Source organism: Brassica oleracea, chromosome C2 (assembly GCF_000695525.1).
Source record: "Brassica oleracea var. oleracea cultivar TO1000 chromosome C2, BOL, whole genome shotgun sequence".
Classification (NCBI taxonomy): Eukaryota; Viridiplantae; Streptophyta; class Magnoliopsida; order Brassicales; family Brassicaceae; genus Brassica; species Brassica oleracea.
The window spans coordinates 12,550,387-12,560,329 of record NC_027749.1 but is presented as its reverse complement, the minus strand read 5'-3'; the positions used below and the strand labels follow the sequence as shown (position 1 = coordinate 12,560,329).

At 32.0% G+C, this 9,943-nt stretch overlaps 1 protein-coding gene across 1 annotated transcript; it reads left to right on the top strand.

Annotated features, from left to right (window-relative positions):
* Positions 1–6,409: 6,409 nt before the first annotated feature.
* LOC106326103 (transcription factor TRY-like) lies at positions 6,410–7,845 on the top strand. The gene is made up of 3 exons (XM_013764130.1): positions 6,410–6,587; positions 7,022–7,109; positions 7,535–7,845. The coding sequence occupies exons 1-3, from the start codon at positions 6,524–6,526 to the stop codon at positions 7,704–7,706; spliced, it is 324 nt and encodes a 107-aa protein (XP_013619584.1). The 5' UTR covers positions 6,410–6,523; the 3' UTR covers positions 7,707–7,845.
* Positions 7,846–9,943: the final 2,098 nt, after the last annotated feature.

The following is a 9,943-nucleotide window of genomic DNA, read 5'->3' as shown; positions in this document are numbered from 1 at the left end:
GTAATCTAAAATGGCAAGGTTTCAATCAACTCATTCCCCTAAGTCTAGATAGCAATTCTAAGCAAGTTCTTTGTCAAGACAAAAGCTCATTTATTCTCATTGATCAAACATCAAATTCCTTTGGTTTGTGACAATCAAGAAATCATTAAGAATGGATCATTCAACTTTCTAAACTCCCCTAACATCAAATCCCTTTGGTAGGGTAAGCTAAGAGCATGTTGAGTTGGCGTAGACATTTCACCGAACACCTTCTGAGCAATGAAATGTCTAGAGTTCTAATCTAAAATGGTCAACTCTAGATTAGCATTAAGATCACTCAATCAAGCAAAGAAATATATTAATCTACTCTAAAACATTCTAGATCATCACTTAACCATCCTAGTCATCCTAGCCCATGAATCCAAAGATGACTACTCACTCATTATCATGGTAGACACTAAATCATTAGTTGATTTAAGTCTAAACATGATTAATGATCAAAGCAATCAAGTAAACACAAGAGAATATGATCAAGATTAGATATTTTACCTAAAAGTGGCGTTTTGATTAGATAGAAAACAAGATAAGTCCTAAGATTAGGTCTAAAAAGTATTTATAGAGGTTTAAAACTCGAGCCGGGTCAACTCGACAAACCCAGGTTTGACCCGAAAGATAAATGGATAATACAGTTTTGGTATCGGCCGTGGATGGCATCAACCCCCGCTGCATAGCCGCGGTCCGTGCATTCAGAACACGACATCTCGGACTCGAATCCGCGGCCTGGCTCGACCCGCGCCATCGTCCGCGTCTCTTATCATCGCCATTTACCGCGGACACCTTCAAGCCGCACTTCATGGCCGCGGTCCGTGCCTTCAGAACGTGGTGTCTCGAATAGAAATCTGCGGTCTGGCTCGACCCGCGTTGTGTGGCCGCGCTGCATGGCCATTGACTGTGCCGCGGACAGGATCAGGCTGCCCTGAACGGTCGCGCTTCGTCCCATTTGGTTGGGTCTCTCGGATCAAAATCCGCGTCTCGCCTTCGTCTGCAGTACACGCCCGCGGTCGACCAGCTTCACTCCACCTCTTCTACTCAACTCCATCAAGTCCACTTATCTTGCCCAAACCTTCATAATATCAACCTGAGCTTTACCAAACCTGAAATACCACAAATCCATATGCTATGCATCTAATTGGACTATGCATCTAATTGGACTCTAAATGTATTCTAAGTGATTCAAATGAATATGAAAATGGCAAGTAAATCATGTAAAATCTCAAGACATCGTCGAGTAACTTTAGATAGTGTTATCTTGATGTCCAAAATTTTGAGTTCTTAGGATGAAATGAGAGAGGATTTACAAGATAAATAATTTATGTGTAAGAAATGAGACAAGAAGATGTACATGTTGATTTCCAGTTTAGAGTTTGGTTGTGATTGTTAATGATGGTTGGTGATACTGATGACAATGATAATTTTGAAAATAAATGATGAAAACGAAGATGTTTGAGTAAAAATAATCTATCTTAGAAAAAGCAATGATATTTTTCTGAATTATGTTAACTTTTAGAATGAATAAGACAATTTTAAAATTCAATAAAAGAGAGAGAGTTAATTTTGTATTTGACCATAAAAATTTTAGGTTATTTAAAAAAGTTTCCCTTTTATTGATAGATACTACTGAATTATTATTAATTTATAGTAGCTTTAAAACTCTTTAGTGTGTAAAAGATGATGCATCTATACTATTAAACCAAAATACCTCTTAGGATATTGCCCATAGTTTGACACTATAATTACAATTATATGCCATCGAATGAATATTCTGATATTAATGTTGGAACCCATTAAAAATCATAAAACAAAGAAAATAAAAAATGAAAAAAATATACGGGACCCACCTAAAACGTTTATCGCTAGAGAAAAAATGAACAAATGGATCAATCTATAATTAGTGTTCGTTGAAAAAAAAGGAAAATTAACCTACTCTAATATTCACCTCTACTAATAAAATCAATAAGTATAACAATACAAAAACTATAAAATTCACTCAGTCTAATTACGATGATGAGTACAAGCAACACAATTGTGGAAATAGTTGGTTGGGTTGTAGTTTTAAAATTTGTGCTGTAAAATTTAGTTTACAAAGTTTTTTTGTTATAGATGTATCGGCTGTAACTATAAAAATTAAATAGATTAATACAATGGTCGTAAGAGTTCCAAAAACAAGAAACCTTTAAAAAAACGTTACTTTATGATTTTTTTTTGGGAAACGGTCATAAAATCATATTTTATGATATTGGGCTGTTTTTATTTAGTAAATGCAAATCAATTGTTTACCCACGAGAACCATTTGTATATAATATATTTTTGTATTTTCAGTACACTAAAAAGCCCGGTTTCTTTTTAAATCTTATAGGTTACATTTAATAAAAAATTACTAATAACAGATAAATTACATTATAATTACTAAGAATAAAATTTTGTAATTTTTAAACTCATAAAACAATTTCTATGACTATAAATACATATATTTATTTGACCAAAAAAAATACATCTTTTTATATCATCTTCAACATATAAGTATATTTTAAATACATATCAACAAAATTGTAAATAGATTAGATTATTTTATATAAAAATACATCATCTTATAATTAACAAAATTTGACCAAATTTTTAAAAAGAAACAAATACCGTGATTTCAAAGCGCAGGTCAAAATCTAGTGTATGATTAAAATTTAAATATTTATAGAATATCTTTTTTACTTTAAAACAACTTTCTGAATTTAATCGGTAAAAAGTCTACAAAATCATCAATCTACATAGAATTGAGGAAGCTGTGGAATGCTCTCTACACGTCCAACCCTAATTAATTCAACTACATAGTCTCCTCGTTAATCCACCTTCGGGCTCATAACTCTATTATCCATTTAATGAGAGCATCTAAGTCAAATCTAAATTAGCTCATGTGTTGTTGAAATGGATGAGGCTAAGCGGATGTACATCTTTGTCAAATGCATTGTAATCCCCCTCGGAAAAAAAAGCATGTAGTGACAGACAGTATCTACTTATTCGTAAATACATTTCCGATCGAAATCGTCAGAACATTCAGTGGACCTTACTCTATTGTCAACAATGTTGTTTAACCAATCAAACATCTACAGTTCAACAGATTCTTAAAAGAAAAAGAGCTTTGCCTCAATGATGTTCAAATGATATTATAAGGACAAGATTTAACAAAATACTTTAGTATATACATAAATGGGGTACACCGTACACATACCTGTAGGCTCATATCATACGTTACGGACAAAGATATGTTCGTTTAGGACTAAGAATGTTAGTTGAAGACTTGGAAGTGGCTTACCATCGGCTATAACTATGTTTCAATTTGGTTCGTTTTTTCTTTCTCTTTTAACTTTATCAGCTCCAAAACTATTGTTAGTAGCTGCTCTTTTCTATCTGTCTTTTCTTTATTGTAGTGACAAATTTATTGTTACGACAGACCAAAAAAAAAATCTGTAAAAGTGTTTTAATTATAAAGTGGAAAGAGAAATATATAGAGACTGCTTTTGTGATTAATGACTACCCCTACTTACCCAGGAGAAAACATAATGCGGCTTACCAATTGTATTACAAAAAGAAATCACACATGTGTTCGTTTTGTGCTAGCTGGACCGGTTCAAGGTTTTCCGGAACTCAAAGTTGTATACCCTTTAATAGAAAAAAACGTATAGATAAAAATGTTTAAGAGTTTATATATGAAATTTATAAAAATAGTTCGAAAAGAAAATATATCTAAAACCTATTCTGCCAAAAACAATTTCAGCTTTTGTCCCACCAAACACGTTTGTCTCTGGACAAAAAATATTTATTCTAAAAACAATATTTAAAAATGGACCTCCTATAGCTATCGGCTCATTTGGTGGTAGTCCACTGGCGTTTGAGGGAGTATACCCAATACGGCGAATCCTGTTTCGAACTCCGCTGGCCACACGGATATGAGCTATTGCTTTCGGCTAATTTGTACTTCCACTCGGAGATTAGGTATGTGTCTTTAATAGACCTGGATTTAACCCTTTACTTTTTGAAAAAAAAATGGACCTCCTATCTCGAGAAACAAGGGTTTATCCACGGATTTAGACACTGGATACTCATTATTTACAGATTTTGTATAATTATTCATTACTAAATAACTACAATTAGCTATCAAACTTAAAACAAACACATACATACTGCATTTAGGGATTTTTTCGTACCAAACATACCATTTACGAATCAAAAAGAGGTTGCTTAAATTATATATAAAAAGTTATGTGATTATGTCTAAGAACTTGTGTCATCATATTTAAAATTAGCTAAATATATTATAAATATATTAAATTGTATTTAAAACTAGACTCTGCGTAATTTTCGAGTACTCCTTGATTTTTCGGTAATTCGCTAGGTCCAGAATTGCTATCCGACTAGCGCCTAACTTAGTTCGAACTGGGCCTAAAACTAAAGATAACATTAGACTTAGATAAATAAGCTTAGATGCACAGTATAATTTGTTGAATTTATTAACCAATATACCAAACGACCACAACTTAACTATCTAGAATGTAGACTGTGTAGTATTTTCATTGAAACTGAATAAACCCTATATGCTGGTAGTATTGTGGTCTGGTTGTGATTAGTTTGAGCGCAAAAACTGAATACGGTAAAGCTACCAGGGTTTGAGTTCCGGTTTTTGGGGAATTAACATTTTGGCATCGCTAAAGACAGAAGACCGACATGTGGCAATGCGTGATTAGTCTGAACCATTTTTCTAGGGTCAAGATACCTCTGTATAATTCAAAAAAAAAATTCTTTATCGTCACAATATAATAGTCGGTAGAGAAAAACGAACGTCTCGCTAAATAATACTAGAATAATGTCATATGCCGGGAGTAAGGAGCGTTGTCAAAATCCTATCACTGCTTTGGATATAAGTTTGCTGTCAAACTTCTGTGGAACACCTTCTTCTTTATAATCACTTTCGTCTTTTGGATGCACGTTGTGGTGAGTCGCCTGCTTTTTCATCGACTTCTCCTTCTCCTTGCACATCGAAAATCAAGAGCTACTACCACTAAAGTGTCAAAATTGATCTTGGATTCTGTGATTTTGGGGTTAATGGGTCAGGAATTTTATGCTTTCTAATTTAGTGTTTTTCTTGATTCATTCTGGTCGGGTCATGTAGGTGTAATCAGATAATAATTCAGTTTCATTCCAATTTACTATTGGTGTTATATTTTTAATGATATATTTGTAAACGGTAAACCGATTAACGTTTAGGTTTAGAATTTTCATGTTTCGAACTATGATTTTTGGAGTGTATATATACATATATATATATATATATATATATATATATATATATCTAAATTTGAAAAGCTTGACATTAATTTGTTTCTGGGAATATGTAATACGAAGTTTTTGTTTTGATCATTTCTAGTACTATAAAATAGTATTCTGGAAAATTATATTGTTATCCCAAAATTAACAGTGGAAAAAAACATAGAGAATCGTGGAATTTGCTCCACCAAATATGGCCATGTTCGTTTACATATCGCACTAATCGCAGGTCGCAGGTTGTTGTTCGTTTTGCTGTCGCGTAGCATGCGACCTGCGATTGGTCGCATGTCGCATGTCGCAAGTTGTTGTTCGTTTTGATGTCGCGCGACTGATCGCACGACCAGTCGCGGGTTCCCATTCAAGTCGCCGGAAAAAAACAGCGACTAAAAATTAAGAAAATTTTGATCGCAGATCGCAGGTCACGCGACACGTAAATGAACATAGATTTAGTCGCAGGTCGCAGGTCGCAGGTTTAGGCGCAGGTCGCAAGTCGCAGGTCGCGCGACACGTAAACAAACGTAATCTTAGTCGCAAATCGCAGGTCGAAGGTCGCGCGACATGTAAACGAACATGGCCTATATATAAATATTAAAGGTGTAGAAAATTTGTAGAGGAAATACTCCTTCCGCATCAGTCTAATTGATGTTTAACGATTTTGATTTTATTTCAAAATAAATGATGTTCTCATATTTCTATGTAAAATTTAATGTCATTTGAAATTTTTGACCAATTATAAAATAATGCATATTTTTTTTATTGGTTGAATTAGTTTTATTTAATGTTATTTTATGTAACCAAAGATAATTACATAAAAGTTTTTATTTTTTAATATTTGTGCAAAAACCCTTTCTTAAAATGATACAGAAAGAATAGTAATTTTGTTACTATTTGACGAATGAGAACAAAATCAGCCTTCAAATACTTACAAATCCCAATAAAAGACTTCATCTCCATGTGTACATGAGTGTGTCAACGACAAGTCTACACAAAGGGTAAGATGTCAACAAAGACCACACAACGCATCTTACTTTTAGTTTGGCTGTTCGTTGGACATTTTATCCTCTCCATCTCTCTCCTCTTTTTTTCTCTATAAACTCTCATCTCTCACATTTTTTTTTGCATTCTCCACCAAGACCTCAAATTTCATTTACCTTATTCTGACTAGCTCATGGATAACACCAACCGTCGTCGCCGTTCTAAACAACACAAAGTCACTCTCGAAGACTCTGAAGGTCCCTCACTATTCCCTTATATTTAGTTCTTACCTCGAATTTACTTGTTTACGTAATTTTTCATGGGTAGAAGCAATAAAATATAGATGCTTTTGCACATCTTGAAAGCATTTTCTGGCTTCTATGTTGAATTTAGTTCATAGAATCTGATTTGGCCTAGTGATTGACTGTAGAGTGGAAACGAAGCAAATGTTCACTTCTAAATTAGTTAAACGAGGGAAGTCCTAAGTAACTAAAAGTATCAAGATTAGTATTAAAATTTAACCCAAAAATCATTTATACTAATTTAATATCTGTTTGAGTTAAATGGATGAAAATATATGTGCAGAAGTGAGCAGTATCGAATAGAAGTTTATAAATATGACAGAACAAGAAGAAGATATCATCCTATTTAATATTTGTTTGAGTTTAATTGGTTGAAAATATATGTGCAGAAGTGAGCAGCATCGAATGGAAGTTTATCAATATGACAGAACAAGAAGAAGATATCATCCTTCGAATGTATAGACTTGTCGGTGATAGGTAACAATTTCTTTCTTCATCATCTTCTTAATTGTTTTTCTGTCGATTATCTCGACCGAAAGAAAAATGATATTGTATACATTGATAGGTAAATAAATTTAATATGCTTGTGTATTTCTAAGCAAACATACGCTAATTTAGGCATGTACTTACGTTTGTAGTTGTACAGTGTACAATGTTGTAGTGGAAAGCACATGGTGTCCACTAATTTTCTTAAAAAACATTTAAGTAAAGCTTTCACGTTCATTAAATTATATACGTACATATACATTGATATATGAAGCAAGAAACCTAATTTGCTTTCTTCATCGATAAGTATTTATGAATAAATGATTGGCTGGCTCTACAATTGACAAAATAAAATTTTAATGCCTACAAACTAAATAGAAAAGGGTGTAATTTGTTTATTTTTTTTTTTATGTTAGGTGGGATTTAATAGCAGGACGAGTGCCAGGAAGACAGCCAGAAGAGATTGAAAGATTCTGGATTATGCGAAACAGTGATAGCTTTGCTGAAAAACGACTGCAACTTCACCACTCTTCCTCTCATAAAAATAACAAACTTCATCGTCCACGTCCCTCTATTTACCCTTCTTAGTTTTCAGTGTCATTTATATTTTCTGCCTCACAACAAAAATTGGTGTAATAGTTGCAGTTTTATTTAGCATAACGAAAATTGTATGTTTATTTTGTCGTTTTTTATTTTAATGTTCTAATTAGTAATCAACTATTAATGATCGGTGTTGTTAATAATAATATTATATAAACAAATTTTTTGAACAATTAATATAACAAATTGCAATCAGGTTAAATAGTACATAAACTATATGGGTTACTCAATGTTAAATTTGGAATGATTCAAGTTTGATGACATTTTAGATGAACTGTGATGAATTTAAAGTTGTTATGGAGATATATAAATAAAATCAAAAATAAAGTTTTCCAAAGTTTCATGTAAAACTAAATTTGAAATATTTTACAGAAATCACCATAAACTCTTGAAATCAGACGGAAAAACTCTTATAAAGTTTCCAAACATTTAAGGTGTTTTTCAAATCATAGGTTGAATAATGGAAGAGTTTGAAATTAATATGGAAGAAAATTTCCAGATCCAACAGATAGATTTTGATTTAAAAAGCATAAACAAGAATATAAGTCTTCCTAAAAATTAGAGTCTAATAAAACCCCCAAAAAGTTGACCACAAACAAAAGTAGACAACTATTAAAATTGGGAAAATTGTTTTTTTATGCCAAAAAATGCATAATTTCATATTTTGTTCTACAAAAAGTAGAATTGACATTCTACACAGTAGAAAATGTAATCCACTTTTTTCATTGAATCTAATATGTTTAGAATACGCGATTTACGTAAATAATAGTAATCTAAAAAATATTTGGAAAACACTTTCTGTGCTTAACATATCCTTCTAAAATCTGTAGAATCCGGAATCTACACATTACTATAATCTAAAACCTGTAGAAATTGGAATCTGCACATTACTATAAATCTAAAACTAGTAGAAATCGATTTTAAACACGTTTACTGTGTTCTACATATAGTAGAATACAGATTCTACATATAAGGATAATCAGTTCCAAAAATATGGGAAGAAAATATTTGGAAATATTCAGTTTCTTTATATTTATTAAATCGATTTTTTTTAAAAAAAATCGTGATTTATAAAATCAGTTTTTAAATTAAAAAAATCAAAACATCGATTTGGAAACTTCTTTTCACACCATCTTCTTCTCCCCTTTGTTCTTCAAGAAGAAGAGAAAATGGATTTGATTGATTAGAAATCGAGTTTTAAGAGTTCAGCTCGTGTTTGTTCGGTTCAAATCAAGTGGAAATCAAACCAGATTTAACCGACGAAAACCAGGAAATCGATTTGGAAGACTTACCTGGGCACGATCATAGTAGGATTGAGCTTATGCAATCGTTTGACCTGGCCTTGGTCGATCAGTATATGCTCCGCATATTTTCGTTTTTCTGGATATATTTATCAGGATCGGATAGTTCTAATCGAACGGTTTCTTACGGGATCGATCGATCCCTTTGAGAAAAAAAACTTTGAACTTTAGTTTTTTTTTGGGGATTTTTAATCATTTTAGTTAAAATTATATTTTAATATTTAACCATTGTTTTATTAATTGTAATTTCAAATTTTTAATTGAAATTAAAGGTAGTATTGTCATTTTGAAATTATTTAGACTAATAGGACATAAATTATATGAGATTAACCTAATAGGACATAGTTATATTTTTTTGGCCTAAAAAACAAATTTCCCATTAAAATTTTAGTTACAGTTGAGTAATATAACATATGCTGAACAGACTTAAAGAGTATTTTCAAAATTCATGACAAGTATAACCAGAAAACTAATAAAAAGTATATATATACACTTTGATAACTTAAGAAAACACATTCTGACATTCGTTATCAGCAATTAGGGATTCTAAATTTTACATTTATTTTTTTATCAATGATATGCGTCAGGTATAATACTTCATATGTTTGAATATATAAGCAGTGACTACAAGAAAACACATTCTTAACGAAGAAAATTAACGAGGAAAAACAATCCTCATAAATTTGCGTCGAGTTTACGACGAATTTACGTGAAAAACTAAAGTCATCGTTATTTCCTCGTAACGTAACGACAAAACTGTTTCGTCGTAAAGTGGATGTAATTTTACGAGTATTTTACGAGGAAAAACTATTTCCTCGTAAATACGACGTAAACTTTGCGTGGTATTTACGAGGGAATAGTTTACGTGTATTTAGCGAGGAAATTTTTGAATCCACCAACTTTATAGGTGTTACACGTTTTTTT